Here is a 16,035-nt window from a genome sequence, read left to right as displayed (position 1 = left end):
AGCCTGTGATATTTTTTGAGGAAAAGGGAAAAGAGAGACACTGCAAGCAGCTTAAGCCTTCCTTTTGATTTCCAACTGGCAATTATTAAAAGCCTGTTTTTAGCCGTCACTTTCCATGTTGTTGTTGTTCAGTCGTGTCCGACTCTTCGTGACCCCATGGACCAGAGCACGCCAGGCACGCCTATCCTCCACTGCCTCTTGCAGTTTGGCCAAACTCATGTTAGTAGCTTCGAGAACACTGTCCAACCATCTCATCCTCTGTCGTCCCCTTCTCCTTGTGCCCTCCATCTTTCCCAACATCAGGGTCTTTTCCAGGGAGTCTTCCCTTCTCATGAGGTGGCCAGTGTACTGGAGCCTCAACTTCAGGATCTGTCCTTCTAGTGAGCACTCAGGGCTGATTTCTTTAATAATGGATAGGTTTGATCTTCTTGCAGTCCATGGGACTCTCAAGAGTCTCCTCCAGCACCATAATTCAAAAGCATCAATTCTTTGGCGATCAGCCTTCTTTATGGTCCAGCTCTCACTTCCGTACATTACTACTGGGAAAACCATAGCTTTAACTATACGGACCTTTGTCGTATAGTAACTTTTATATGCCTGTTGGCTTTGTCCATGGAGTTTTCTTGGCAGGGATACTGGAGTGGCTTGCCAGTTCCTTCTCCAGGTGGATCACGTTTGGTCCAAACTCTCCACTATGACCTGTCCATCTTGACCTGTCCATAGCTTCCCTGAGTAATTCAAGCCCCTTCGCCACGACAAGGCAGTGATCCATGAAGGGGAAGGCAGTGATCCATGAAGGAGTCACTTTCCATAGCCTTCCTTAATTCCAATGGCTCTCTGTGTTCTAGAAGAAGAAGCAGGGTTGTACCCACACGTGCACGGAAGTGAAAAGAACTACATTTAATTGGTAGTGGAATTAACTTTATTAGGCACTTATAAGACAATAGCATGTAGCCATTCTGGAACAAAGGCACACCATGTAATTGTGGAACTGAAAGGGCACCTAGTTCATCAAAGGAAGCTCCAGCATAAGAATGTTGAATAACAATAGATTCAGAAATCAGATTCTATGACTAAGAACTGAGATGAGGATTTTTGATTCCATTTCTTGTATTAATCATTTTATTAATGCCAGGATGCTTCTGTTGCCATCGCTAAAACTTTTTGCTTTATGCAGCTGCCAGCGTTTGTTCTTTATGCTCCTTTATTTGCCTCTGACCTCACTCCTCTGGATCCTCCCCCATCCCACTATGTGCGCATGCGTGAGTGCACACACCTAGCAATTTAGGATTGCATGCATCTGATTGAAGTGGACACAAAAGCTGGAGTGAAGATGTCATGATGAATGAGAAACAGAATGTAAAATAAATCCATTGCGTAGAGAAAGACTGGATTAGCACCTATTAGACGGTTGATTAAATTTTTCATTTTAGGCATTAAAACCGTTACAAGCTCTGACGTTCAGCATTTGCAAACAGAAATCTCCAGGCACCAGGTCACATGCTCCAGCCCCCATCAATGATGTACTCCCGGCCAGTCATGAATGCTGACTGAAGAAAGCAAGGACAAAGTTTGAGCATATAGCATTCAAGTCATTGTGTCCTCAATAAATAGAGTACTGTAAAAGTAGTAGTCCCAACCAATATTTAATGTTTCAGAAGCTGATAGAACTCCATATGACTAAATGACAATTGTAAAAGGATTAAGGCTGCAATCGAAATCCTGTTTGGGCAGGGCTGGAAGTGGAGGTAGATTGCCAGTGGTAGCCTGTGAAAATCCCCAAAATGGGGCCTTGAGAGGACCCAGGATCTACTAGATTCTTCTCTTGATGGCACTGGGCCCAGTCACAACACCAGCTTACATTAACACCAGTGCATTGCTCATTGCATTGATACTGTCATGCTTAGTTTGGCTCTCACTGGATGGGGCAGGGCAGCAGAGGGAGGAAGAATTTGAGACAATTGTGCAAGTATGTAAGGTGGGTTTTAAGTAGTAGGGATTGCAACTACAGTTTGTCCCGAGCACACACACCCCGCCCCAGTGGGGACAAGCGATTGAAAGCATAGTTCTTTATTGGCAAAGCACTTGATTACATCTGTTCCTAAGGTGCAAGACACACCAGGGATGCAACAACACAACCACACACACCCTCATCTGACGTAGTGCACGCAAGCAACTGACAACGACTCCTGTGTGGCAGCTCCAGCTGCTCTCGTCACTGTAAGCCCTTCCTTGTCCTTGGAGTCAGTGAAGGAGGAGATGGGGGAACTTCTAATGGCCCATCTCTCTCTGGGACTGCCTCTTCCACTTCTGTGGCTTCCTGCAACTCTCCCCCAACCTCCTCTCCTCCAGTCCCTGACTGCCCAGGCTCTTTCCTCTGGCTCCTTCCTCATGGGTGGCACAACTCCACAAATCGCTGACCCCTTTGCCTGGACCATCCTGTCCCACCAGCCTCCTTCATTCCCCGTGTGCAGTCATGGGATTGTTGTATATCACATGACAGGAATGGGATGTGGCGTAGACAGGATGTTTGTCTTACTGTGTTTCCTGAAGTGGGACTGTTGTCCTTTGTTATTTCTCTTTGCTGTCTGATGTTAGAGAGAGAGGGAGCCATGTTGAAGTGCTCTATGTGTGTTTATATGTAAATAAAGTAGATTAGCCTAAATACTGAGTTGCTGAGTTCTGTTACGCAACTGCACAAACCTCTGTGGATCCCTAAGTGTGCTGATGTCTTCTGGCATCAGTCGCTGTGATGATAGGGCTGAGGAATGCTTTTGAAGCTCCCAGACAATTGCCCAGGAGGGAGAGAACATGCCAGTCGGGCATGTGTCTCTGCCAAGCTCCTACTCGTGTGTGGGACATCCTGACACTGCCCACCCCTCTGACTTGCTGACACAGTTTGGGATTCAAAACCCCACTTTGCTAACATTACTTGCTTCGAATTAAAGGTTCTGAGTGGCTGGAACAACAAATGAACACTTTATCTTGGTGCCATAACTTTGCTGGTATACAAACACCCCTCTCTACCCTCCTTCTAGACAAATGAGTTCAGGGACCCATTTCAGCCAGTCAAAAGCACTCAAACATGGACTGGTGAGCAATGGGGCCTGTGGCTTGTTCTGGGGGGGGGGGGCAGACAGGGGGGGCTGAGGCAGGCCTCCCACTCAGTTCTATATTATTAGAGTTGTTGTTGTTACTACTGCTTGTCCTTCACCAGCAATTCCCAGGGTGGGTTGCAATAATTTAAATTTCAGAATTAGAAACAGCTGAAACCGATTACAGTCAAGGGAATAGGGTGGGCCCTGAAAACACATTATCTCAGGTGTCAACAAACGGAACCCTGTTGGCACTAGCTGTTAAAGAGGCACTATTTCAGACAACCTGGTGTACTGCCATGTGACTGACCCATTGTACTTACTTCATCAGAAGCCAGGTATACAAACAGGTGGGCTACTTCTTCAGCTGTCCCAAACCTACCTATCCTTTGCCTGGCCATAAAGTCTCTCAGTGCCTGGAGATAAAAAGCATTCACTGCATCAGTAAGCCTAGACTTGGTTCTCAAACACAGGACTTTCCCCTGGTGTTATTTTTCATCATGCGATACTTCGAATCCACACCCAGATCATCTAAAATAGTTTGGAAGTATATCAAACTTCCATGCAAATGTTGTTCCCAATATACCATTCAAAGAAAATAGAGGGGAGAGCCAAGGCAAATTGAGACATCTAACTGCCAAGGTGACCTGTACATGGGGTCAAGAGATGTCAATATTTTTAAAGGATGTGTGGTGGCTCTTAAGAAAAGCAACATCTGCCAGCAGGCAAAAGAGCATTCTGCCCCTTCTAAACGATAGGGTTGTGAGCTCAGTTGTTGCGGTTAGGCAAGCCTAGCTCTGCCTCAGACTCACAAACTTCCCTTATAATCCTCTTACCGACAAAAGCTTTCTCTTCTGCTTTTGAATAACCACAGCCAGTTGTGTTATCTGAACCTGACAAAACGGGCTAATATTAACTATGGTTTGCTCGCAACAAGCCCATCTTCACAAACCATGGTTTGAAGTTGGCTTGTTGCAAACAAATCATAGTTAAAATCATTATGGTTTATTAGTGCTTAACTAGGGATGCGGGTGGCGCTGTGGGTTAAACCACAGAGCCTAGGGCTTGCTGATCAGAAGGTCGGCGGTTTGAATCCCCGCGACGGGGTGAGCTCCCGTTGCCCGGTCCCAGCTCCTGCCCACCTAGCAGTTCGAAAGCACGTCAAAGTGCAAGTAGATAAATAGGTACCTCCCCGGCGGGAAGGCATTTCCATGTGCTGCTCTGGTTCTCCAGAAGCGGCTTAGTCATGCTGGCCACATGACCCGGAAGCTGTACGCTGGCTCCCTCGGCCAGTAACGCGAGATGAGTGCCACAACCCCAGAGTCGGACACGACTGGACCTAATGGTCAGGGGTCCCTTTACCTTTTTTATAGTTAACGCAAATGGGAAACGAGGAGGAGTGGGGAGTACATAAGCCTGCAGGTAGGCTAGGTTCATTCCCATTACAACCAGCTATGGTATTGTTTATGAATAAACCATAGTTTACAATGATGGCTAAACAAAGCCAATTAATACATTCTGCAAGAAAGACTTGTGAATAAGTTATCTACATTCAGAGGTGGGGAGGATCTGTGTCCTTTTTTTTACATTTTACTCTACTTTTTACTCTACTTATTATAAATCCTGTGTACAAAATGGTGAAAAATGAATGTTTTAAAGCAGCCTGTGGAGAACAAAGGTGCTTTAAATGATTTATCACTGCCAGATTGTGTGTCATAATGTAAAAAATTAAATTGTATTGCCCACCTGTTCTGGATCAGGGCTGCCCTGGATTCTCTCCTGCAGAGAAGGAGTGTCAATAGTGCCTAAGAAAATACCCAAACATAGTTAAATGGCATCAGGTATTTAAATGATAACTCCTCTGTATGAAAATATTAGTTACTTTAATAAATAGCCCAGAGGGCTTCACCCTTGAAATGTAAACTTTAGATGCCTTTGCACAAACTTGCAAGCAGAACAAAGATGGTGGGATGCGTCTTACCAGGACAAACACAGTTGCATCTGATTCCTTCCCCAATGAAGTCGGAAGCTATGGATTTGGTAAGTCCAATGACTGCTGCCTTTGAGGTACCATAGACACACCTCTTAACAGCTCCTGAGAAATAGATCAGGGGTGGGAATCAGGAAATCAAATCATACCAAAGAATGCAAATGCTCATTTTGCATCTCTGTATAGCCTTCATCCTGCCTTCTCATTGGCTGTCTCTAAATAGTCTTGTGATGAGCTGAACTTCTATTCCCTGTTCTCTTCTAAAAACATATTGCACAAAGATTGATTTTTATAGAAGAAAGCTTTTGGGGTGGGTGGGTGGGAGTATTTGCATTCTGTGCCCCTGAGAATATTGCCATGAACCATTTAGACCCCATTTCTCCAGCTGTTCCATTTCTACCCAAGGTTTCTATTACTCACAGATGTTGGGAAGTCACCCCAGTTTTGACTCTCCCCTGGTCAACCCATAAAAGCAAGGGGGTAAGATACCTGTGGCCCTCCAGGTGTGGTTGGAACACAACCCCCATCATCCCCAGCCAGCTTGGATGATAGCCAGAGACGATAGAAGTTGGAGTCCAACAACATCTGGATGCCCACAAGTCACCCTTTCCTGCTCCAAGTCTGATGCTTAATTCAGCTCCAAAACTTGGCAGTTCTCATCCCACAACAAAAGAAAGCTTAAACAGACTGCCAAACAAAGTTAGGTACACTATATTATTAGCGTTCTAGCATTGACAAGAATACATCAGCAAGGGCAACACCATCTTAGACACACTCTAAGAAGCCACTCTAGCCATCAAAACGTAATGGATGTAAGTATTAATGGAGTTGCCCTGAAGCTGACAGCAGCTTCCTTTACAAAAGGTCAGAAATGGCACTCCTCATTGTGGTTGGGCTGTATAGACTCATCTAAAAAACTTGGCTATATGCAACTACATCTCTGTAATTTGTTTTTGTTTTTATACTGAATATGCTCTTTGTATGGTTCTGTTATCATTTGTATGGTTATTGTTTGTATGCTTAAGTTTCTACATATGTTTGTTGTTGTTGTTGTTGTTTAGTCGTTCAGTCGTGTCCGACTCTTTGTGACCCCATGGACCAGAGCACGCCAGGCACGCCTATCCTTCACTGCCTCTCGCAGTTTGGCCAAACTCATGTTAGTAGCTTCAAGAACACTGTCCAACCATCTCATCCTCTGCCGTCCCCTTCTCCTTGTGCCCTCCATCTTTCCCAACATCAGCATCTTTTCTAGGGATTCTTCTCTTCTCATGAGGTGGCCAAAGTACTGGAGCCTCAACTTCAGGATCTGTCCTTCTAATGAGCACTCAGGGCTGATTTCTTTGAGAATGGATCAGTTTGATGTTCTTGCAGTCCATGGGACTCTCAAGAGTCTCCTCCAGCACATATGTTTATGATAAGTCAATAATATAATAAAATAAGAAATGGCATGAAAACTTTGTTTTTTCATGTCAAATTTACAACTTGCCTCCCCATTCCAAGGAAGCCCACGGGAACTCACAATAATCAAATTACATAGGAACATTTTGAAACAACTTTAACATGCTAAAAGACAGCAAGTAGTTCCTGCAGTAATAAACCTTCATAAAATGTGGGGCTTTTTTTTGCACTGGGTACCCATCACTTGTATTTAAGAATACATAGTCCCCACCAGACAAGATGAATACGGATATTCATGCGAAATGCCCCTTAGATTGGTATTAGACCCACAGGACACCAGAAGGACATAGCCCCCGAATATCCTATATCACAGGCACTAGTCCATTTTAAAATATGCCTTAAGAGTGTGTAAAATAAGGTAAGGATGACACGAACCTTGCTGTGCTAAAACAAACTGTAAAGCTACTGACCTTTGATACTAGATACCACAGAAGACATGTTGATAATATTACCAGATTTTTCCGCCAGCATCTGTTTAAAAAATGCAAACACAAAATGTTTTGACGCCACCAGAACACCAAACAGATGACTACTGTATGAGAAAAGCCTTGCTGAATCAGGAAAGAAAGGCCAGTGTAGGTCAGCATTCTGTTGTGCGGCTATATCCCTCCCTCCCAGGTGAATAATGACACAGGACACATTGTATCGAATTAAATGGGCGTAAAGGCCACAACCGATGCAGCTGGGGGGGGCAGCGAAAGGAGAGGGGGAAGGATTCCCGCCGTCTCCAGTTAAAGGGCTGTTGGCCCCTCCCCTCAGCCGACCGGATTGGTCAGCCACTGGGGAGAAGCGTCGGGAATCCTCCAATTGTGCAGGGGCTGTGTATCTTTCTCACAGTGGCCAACCAGAAGCCAATGGGAAGCCCGCAAGCAAGACATTAATGTAATACTGTGTCATTTTAAACAATTAAATTGAACTTTGGGTTCAGAAGTATAGTTTATCTTTTCTTTTTTTAAAAAAAATGGTGCTATTGAACTGAAAAAGAAAGCTTTTGTCAGATGCTTTAAACTTCACACACAAAGATCATTATAGGATTAAAACATATTTGATGGGCAAATGAAAGATCTGTATGCTGTTGGTCTCGTGCCACGAGTCTCGTGGTCAGCGATGGAATACGTAGTGTGGTTCTCTGCTCTCACATTATTTCATTAAAACTGATGGCATGAAAAGCTGTCCCATGACGGGATAATTCTTTAATGCCCCCCCCCACATCCTTTCATTTGCACATACATTGCTCACGATGGTCCTATGTGATTCTGTTTCTAATGCTCTTTGCACCCGCAAAAGTTTTGGGACGGCCACATTGCTTCATTTCCCATCAGTGCATATCCTGCAACTTCCTGCTGAAATTCTCTCACTTTTTATGCCACAAATGTCCTGAGGGATTTTTTTTTGGGGGGGGGGGCGTTTCCCACCTTGGTAGCACTATAGTCTTTCTGGACAGCAATAATATGATAGCATTGGGGGAGGATCACAACACACACCAAAGCAGAATTAATCCACCAGTAATGAACAATTGTCAAAACCATGTTGTAGAGCACACTTGCAATAAAACACTAGTGTGGAGGGCCCCCAGAAGAAATGCTTCAGACAATTTGTTAGTGGGTATGGTACAGTAAATAACTCAAAAAAATTAAATTATTAGTCAGGAGGAGGTTAGATTAAGGCCCCATTTAAAGCGGAATCATACCAGGTTAAACAGTCATGGCTTCCCCCAATGAACCTTGGGAAGTATTGTTTGCTAAAGGTGCTGAGAGTAGTTAGGAGATTTGTATCCCCCCCAAAGTGCTACAATTCCCAGAGTTCCCTGGGAAGAGAGATGGATTGTGAAACTACTCTGAGAATTGTAAGATGCAAATATTATCTCGGCCTGGCTCCTTCTCCTCCTACATCACTTTTGCTAGCCCTTTACTGAGCACACAGTGAGATACACCTCTAAAGGATAGGAGAACAGCATGCTGGCCTTACCTTAGGCAGGAATGTTTTGATCATCAGATACATACTGCGAACGTTGACATTCATAGTGAAGTCCCAGTCTTTTTCCTCACATTCCAAAATGGTCCCAGTACTGACAAATCTGGCATAAAAGACACAAGGAACAACAGGTTATTTTCCTGTGCTTTCAGAGCTTTTCAAATAAACCCTCAGAGGCTGAAGTTGTCTAGGGCTTTGCAGCTTTTATTTAGTTTTAGATATTTTTATGCTGCTTATGTTGTCAAAGCTTCTAAAGTCAGTGGGCTAAACTCTCATCTCCTCACCCTTGCAGGGTCAAATTTGACAGGTGGGCTGTGTTGCCGACCTTTCATAGAATTGTAGAGTTGGAAGGGACCACGAGGGTCATAGTAACATCAGGCAGTGCTGAGCTTTGAAGCTCCAAATGTTGGGACTTCAAAGCACAGTGTGGGGCTGTTTGAAAGCCCAGTGCTTCTGTTTAAAAAAGCACATTGAAAGAGAAAGGCAATTGACCCACGACGGCAGCTTACCCTGCAATATTACATAGAACGTCAATTCTCATCATTTCCTTGGCCAGTTTTTCAATTTGTTCTTTGTTGGTGACATCCAGCACACGAACCTGGATGCCTGTTGAGGAAATCAGCATATCAGAATATGCAATATTGTTCTGATTTCATGATAAAGGATGATTACCTTGCATGTATGTACACAGCTGTGAAGTGAGCGACTTTACAGCTCTGCACATACAAATAAATAAATGCATGTAAATGTTCTATACAGCTAGAAGCTCAGTTGTACAGGGTTCTCCATCACATCAAACACTCACTTGTGCAGGATTGCATGCACAGAGGAGCACCCTTTTTTGGCCCCTTGGCTCTGTGCATGAAGTGCAGTCAGTGGGCATATTCACGCCATTCTTCCAAGACATCTTCATGTGAAGAGAAGTTGCGAAAGGGGCTAGAATGTCAATATATTTCCAATAAAGTCAACAGGACTTCCAGGGGCAGCGTGATCACGTTTAACGGAAATAGGGAAGAGAAAACAAAAGCAATTCACATGCCACCTTTTTTTGTTTTAATAACCATGCAAAAAGCTGCTGGTCCACGTGGTTACTGTGGTGGCGGAAGGAAGAGGAATTCAAACTATCGAAAGACTCTCCCAGCTCTTTTTGTGGGTGGCTTTCATCCCTATCAGAGAGCTGTCCTCAAAGTACATTAAAGGTAAAGGTAAAGGGACCCCTGACCATCAGGTCCAGTCATGTCCGACTCTGGGGTTGCGACGCTCATCTCGCTCTATAGGCCGAGGGAGCCGGCGTTTGTCCACAGACAGCTTCCAGATCATGTGGCCAGCATGACAAAGCCGCTTCTGGCGAACCAGAGCAGTTTACCTTCCCGCCGGAGCGGTCCCTATTTATCTACTTGCACTTTGACGTGCTTTCGAACTGCTAGGTGGGCAGCAGCTGGGACCGAGCAACGGGAGCTCACCCCGTGGCAGGGATTCGAACCGCCGACCTTCTGATCAGCAAGCCCTAGGCTCTGTGGTTTAACCCCAGCGCCACCTGTCACATTACATTGCTGTAAATGTAGGCCTAATGCACACAGCTCCACCTGAATCTTGATGAATAATTTCCTTCAGCTGAAAATGTGTTGTTTTTTCGCATCGGAGTTTAACAAAAGAAAATTAACACTACCCAGGTGTCAGCAACTTAATAACTATAATCAAACCATTATTGCTGAGTAATAATTTTTTTTCAGAGGCAAAGAAATTGCCAGAGAATTTGCTGCCAAACCCAGCAGTGTTCAAGGCTAGTTTTATAAGGCACCTACAACAGACGTTTTACCCGGAAGCAAACCTTACAGAGTACAAAGATACTGACTCATACCCTCCAGCATTCCTCAGATGAAAATAGGAACATTTCTTGTTAGAGATTTCAAAATGCCTACATGCAGAAAGTCAGCTAATCACCTATAGCAATTAACAGTTGGCTGAAAGCCAAGATCTGCTCTCTCTCCAGACCCTTAGCAACGACCTGTGATTGGTCAAGGAGTTCCTAAAGAATGAGCTCTGTGTGAGAGCTGGTGTGGTGGTGTTTGTAGTTTTGGTTAATGAAGGTTGAGAGAGAGAGAGAGAGACAGAGAGGAGAGGTTTTACTTTTGTTTCTTTTATTTCCAAAGTCTGTACATAGTAACTTATGGATACTAGTTGCTTCAATAAATACTGTATATAGTTATCCAAGTGAGTTGCTGAGTTCCTGCGTTGTGCTGCCCAGTCAATGCTCTACAGCCAGAAGCTTCCAGAAAACCTGCGTTCACTCTTCTGTGTCCAGGACTACGTTATTTCCTGACACTAAATCTTAAGATTTCTCACTCACTCCAACTGACCCACCTTGACCCCCACAATTTTGTCATCCCCCCCCTCCACCACAGAGCATTTCCTCCACCACTGTACCAAGGGGACACAGCACACACACACCTTCCACCGCCCTGGGAACACCCCTTAATCCTGATTTTGTTTTATTTTATTCTTTGGTAGATTTACAAAAAGAAAAACACACACCAATAAATAAATTTTAGAAGGGGGCAAGAATAGATGAAGATGCACAAAGCATTAAAAAATAATAATAATTCAAAACTCCTTGCACTCCACTCTTCCCTTGTCTAATAAAATGCATTTTTGCATGTTATTTTCACTATTATATGTATTTATATGTGCACTTTACACTAGTATATGTATTTATGTACACATTACTTGGCTGGAGAAGTACACTGCAAAATTAAGAGAAGCGTGGGTTTCAATGGACTCTTGTTTCAAATTCTGCAAATTAGGTAAATTCACCTTTAAACTTGAAATGTATTGGATCCCCCCCCCCCCCCATTGCTGTTCACAAGGTATATTTCTGTTCTGCTCCACTCCACTCCCCAAATCCATCCAAAATCTGAAGTAGGTTCAGGCTCAAAATAACTAAAGAAATACCTGGATAGGCTTCCAGTTCTCTGAGCTTGGATTCATTGATATCTGTAGCAATGACCTTGGCTCCTTCCTTTGCAAAAGCCTTTCAAAACCAAACCAAATGTGGTTAATATTTGAACAGATTAAAACATGAGCTCTGCCTCTTAGCTGCCATGGTTAGTTAGCTGGTTTGATAATGTTCTGATCGTTGGGAGGAGCTACCATCAAAACATCAAACACAGAGTTAGGTGAGACTGATTTCTCAAAGAAGTGGCTTCAAATGACACATCCTCTCACTGCATTTATAGTTCTCAGTGTTGGTCCAATCAAACCTCTATTGTGAAAATTATGTGAAATAAATAAACAAAATATTTTTGTATTTGGAAAATTCCGTTTCTAAATACGAAGGCATTTTCACAGACCAGTTTTTCTGAATGAAAAAAAAAAAATCTTATGCTAGTCATTTGTGCTCCAAGGTAGAACTGAGACAACTTTAGATAATCCTACTGAACAATAAACAGCAAGTTTTTAAAGACATTTAACTCAATAAAAAGACAGAATAGAATTAAGAGGTATGAGAAATATGAACTTTCTGATGGCAAGAGCTGTTCAGCAGCAGAACGGACTCCCACAAGACTTTGAGGACTCTCCTTCCTTGAGGTTCTTTTTACTGTAAGCAGAAGTTGGATGGCCATTAGTCATGGATGCTTTAGCTGAGATCCCTGCATTGCAGGGGGTTGAACTAGATGACCCCCGGGGTCTCTTATAACTCTACAATTCTGTGATTGGACAGGTTGGTTTGGGCTGATGAGAGCAGGAGTCCAACAGTGTCTGTAGCGCCATTGGCTCCCCATCCCTGGTTTAAAATCTATAGCTCTGATCGCTTGAAGATTTCCCCTTTGTGACTTCTTCGCTCCCTCAGAGCGGAGGCTTACCTAGGCTCCCTTGTGCCCTTGGCAAGGAGCTGCATTGGCATTTGGCACCCCACCCCTTGCACCCTTTCTAAGGACCGCTCACACTTCTAATAGCGACTGGGGAAGTTGCTGCGATGGGGAGGTTGTTGCAGAGTTGCTGCGATGGCCCACGCCAGCGACTGGATGCCTCCAACGAGGCGCCCAGAGGAGCCTGGATGCCTTGCCCAGAGCAGCAGAGGGGCAGCCAAGGGGCAGCCAAGGGAGCAGACTGGTAGATGGCCTTCTAGCCACTCCAAACCAGAGTGGAGAGGCATGATTTTTGCACCACCCTGGGCCTGCGCCAACCCCTAGGTCAGGGGTAGGCAACCTAAGGCCCATGGGCCACAAGTGGCCCACGGGGGTCGTTTAACCGGCCCACAAGCCGCCCCCGAACCAAGCCGCCCACTCGGCGAGTCCCCGTGTGCTGCGCTAAACCGGCTCAGCGTGGTGCGGGGACTCACTTCCGTGGCACCGGAAATCACGTCTGCGCAGATGCAGAAAATCGCGGGCACATACTCTCACGCGTACCCGCAATCCAGCCCACAGAGGGGGCTCCGTGGCAGTGAACCAGCCCAGGCAAGGTAAACCCTAGGTACTCTCCTGCTAAAGTCCTCACCACTATCTAAATACATTCAAGCACAAGTACTTTCGTGAGGGCTGCTTGCAGATGCATTTGTACAAAACCCAACCCAAAGCAAACCCAGTAAGAGTTCCCAGACTTACAATAGCCACGGCTCGACCAATTCCTTGTGCTGCGGCAGACACCAGTATTACCTTCCCATCCAGCCGGCCCATCGTGCCCCCTGTAGGTGATTCAAAGAGATTGTGGTATCTGATTCATCAGCGCCTACCACAGAAGGAACAGCTGCAAGAAATGCACATTATCTTTCATGTTGGTTATAGAGCCGATCACACACATATTTCAATATATTTGCAGGGTTTTGTTTTTGCGTAACTAGGAGCTGATCAACTGCTTTTAATATATTTGTTGCGTGCCAACACATGCTCTGAGAGGTGCGAGACTCCAGGAGGTCTGGTTTCCTTGGTATGAGGGATAGCAGAGACTCCAAGGAAGGAGAGCCTCCTAAGGGAGACCAGTCCACTGTCAAACACATCTTGCTGTCCTAAAGTTATTCCTGGTGTTGTGTTGGAATCTCCTTCCTTGTAACTTGAATCCATTGGTTTGGGTCCTACCCTCTAGAGCAGGAGAAAACAAGCTTGTCCCATCCTCCATATGACAGTCCTTTAGATATATGGTTGCCCTCTTTTTCACATATTCCAGCTTGTCAACATCCTTCTTAAATTGTGCTGCCCAGAACTGGACACTGTACTCCGGGTGTGGTCTGACCAAGGCAGAACGGAGCAGGATTAGGACTTCCTTGATTAAGCATATGGCTAGACATTTGCTTTGAGTCCTTTATTTAACAATAATCCCCTTATTATTTATATGCCACCCATCTGACTGGGTTATTTTACTTATTTTCCACATGGGAAAACCTTTTTCTAAAGGCAGAGATACCGTAATTCAAAGCTACTTATGCTAACGGAACACACACAAACTGCCAGCGTGCACTGCAGACAATTCTCATCTGCCAAAATACATTATCAAATTAAAGAGTCTATTGTTTGTAATAAAAAAAGAACAAGAATGGATGAAAAATTCACCTCAGGAGTGCTGCGAAGACCTCTTTGGAGACCTTTGTCCAGGAGGCGGTTAGTTGTGTTTTTCAGAGAGCATGCTGGGATTCGACTCGTGTGCGCTGGCAAATTGCTTCCGAGTTAAGATAATTCTTTGCCGAGGTAGAAGTAGATACTGCCATCTAGTGAAGTTTAGGGTTAAGCTAGTTTATGGTAATGCATGAAAGATCAAAATGGCACTGCTTTCTATTAACCGGAGAGGAGTTTAAATGTGTGTCTAATATATCTCTAATTCATGCTGCTGACAATAGGCGGTTACTGACGATGGGTTTGTCAGCTGCAGTGTGTAGATGTGTTTGTGCAGACACTCCCCACGCTACTCCCGGGGCTGGAAAGGGGTTAGTTTAACCCAGGGGTCAGCAACCTTTTTCAGCCGTGGGGGCCCCCGGAATATATTTTGAAAAAGAATAATGAACGAATTCCTATGCCCCACAAATAACCCAGAGATGCATTTTAAATAAAAGGACACATTCTACTAATGTAAATGCACAGTGATTCATGGACCGTCTGTGGGCTGGATTGAAAAGGCGAATGGGCCGCATCCGGCCCCCGGGGCTTAGGTTGCCTACCCCTGGTTTAACCTCTAGTTTGCTAGCAAAACTGAATTACTGTGTTGCAAAATGATGCATGTCTAAAAAGTGTGTCACCCACATGGAAAGTTCTGGCCAATGTGGATTGACCAAGATGCTAGGATCAGGATAGCTAGCAGGTCTGATTTTTCATGCTAGATGTAATTCGTAAAAAATTGTTCAGCAGAGTTGGCCACGCCACACAAATGAATTAGATAAAATTACGGTATATCTGGTTGTATTCAACACAGCACCCCTAAATCTGTTCTCATGGCTCCCTCAACCACCTGGAGCAGATTTGGGGAGGGCAGGTGGAACGAGGGGAGTGCGAAAAATTCCCACGGCGCAAACCAAAATTGTTCCACTCACACACATTTAGTTGAATACCTCCTACTGCACTGAATGAATAGCAATAAATTACTTCTAAAAAGAAGATTTTTTATTACTACTGGCAGTTGCCAGCTATACTAAGGCGAATCCCAGGGAATGCAGACCATGATGAGCACTGTGTAAACCATCAGAAAAAAGGAAGCTTATTTCTATACCAGGCTAAACTCATTTACCTCACAAGGAAGCAAGCGGATTCTGCAACTTGCATACACTTAGGCAAACATCCACATGTATTTTGCCAATGCCCATCTGCACACCAAATTAAAATCTTGCTTAGGCCTTGCTTCCAATTTTTACCAGCAATTTAGAGTCATACATTATCATCTAGAACAGAGGTTCCCAAATTGTGGCCCATGAGCTTCATTCAGGTGGTCTGCCTTAACATTCACTTAAATTTTTAATTGTAATTTTTGTTGCTTTTTTATTTCCCATATTGTAGTTTATGGTATTACAATGAATGTAGTACAATGAAACACAAGAAATAAAAGCGACAATAAAAATGCAATTACAAGACCATACATTGTCTCATCGCAGCATGTTACAATTGCTACAATAGGCCGAAAAGCCATTAAATGGCGCACAAAGACCCTCAGCAATTTTCAAGTAATCCATGGAAGTTTGGGAACCACTGATCTAGAAACTAAAAAAACCCCCTATGCATCTGTTTTGTCTATGGCAGGCTTACCAACGGGACCCTGGAAGCTAACATGTGCTGTGTAATTCACCACTTGGTAACCTTGAGTTGCCTGTCTTATCTAGGATTTAGACTTCACATATTTTTACTTCTTTAGAGGGAAGATGAACCAACATCAGTGGAGTTGTAATTTCAGACACTCAGGAAAGTAGCTTTCTACCACAAGTTTAGCATAAGGAAAGCAATGTTCATGGCTTGCACAAGAGGCTCAGTAATAGGGGAGTGGATCATGCTGCATAGCTCAGTCCCATCTCAGCTGTGTGAAGGGCCCTATGTGTTCATCAGT

General features: G+C 44.3%; 1 protein-coding gene across 3 annotated transcripts; it reads right to left on the bottom strand.

Moving 5' to 3' along the window:
* Positions 1 to 899: 899 nt before the first annotated feature.
* Positions 900 to 14,151, bottom strand: BDH2 (3-hydroxybutyrate dehydrogenase 2). 3 transcript variants are annotated; one of them, XM_033160573.1, is made up of 10 exons: positions 14,064 to 14,151; positions 13,122 to 13,201; positions 11,470 to 11,548; positions 9,027 to 9,123; positions 8,512 to 8,620; positions 6,954 to 7,014; positions 5,077 to 5,190; positions 4,842 to 4,900; positions 3,419 to 3,511; positions 900 to 1,550 (listed from the first exon to the last, which is right to left on the bottom strand). In XM_033160573.1, the coding sequence occupies exons 2-10, from the start codon at positions 13,191 to 13,193 to the stop codon at positions 1,497 to 1,499; spliced, it is 738 nt and encodes a 245-aa protein (XP_033016464.1). In that variant the 5' UTR covers positions 13,194 to 13,201; positions 14,064 to 14,151; the 3' UTR covers positions 900 to 1,496. The 3 variants fall into 3 exon arrangements, with proteins under 3 accessions (XP_033016464.1, XP_033016463.1, XP_033016466.1); XM_033160572.1 differs by having other exon boundaries at positions 13,122 to 13,263; positions 14,064 to 14,135; XM_033160575.1 differs by lacking the exon at positions 11,470 to 11,548 and having other exon boundaries at positions 14,064 to 14,091.
* Between the last annotated feature and the right edge of the window lie 1,884 nt (positions 14,152 to 16,035).

Source organism: Lacerta agilis, chromosome 9 (genome assembly GCF_009819535.1).
Source record: "Lacerta agilis isolate rLacAgi1 chromosome 9, rLacAgi1.pri, whole genome shotgun sequence".
NCBI lineage: Eukaryota > Metazoa > Chordata > Lepidosauria > Squamata > Lacertidae > Lacerta > Lacerta agilis.
Note: the sequence above shows the minus strand (reverse complement) of the source record. Positions and strands in the feature narration are given on the sequence as shown.

Excerpts from the sequence above, each read along its gene's own strand:
- BDH2 (XM_033160573.1), bottom strand. The coding sequence starts at position 13,193 with ATGGGCCGGCTGGATGGGAAGGTAATACTGGTGTCTGCCGCAGCACAA. Across the intron at positions 5,191-6,953 it reads TGTGGTATCTAGTATCAAAG|GAGCTGTTAAGAGGTGTGTC; the intron begins GTCAGTAGCTTT and ends TCTATTTCTCAG. Across the intron at positions 1,551-3,418 it reads TATACCTGGCTTCTGATGAA|TCAGCATTCATGACTGGCCG; the intron begins GTAAGTACAATG and ends TGCTTTCTTCAG.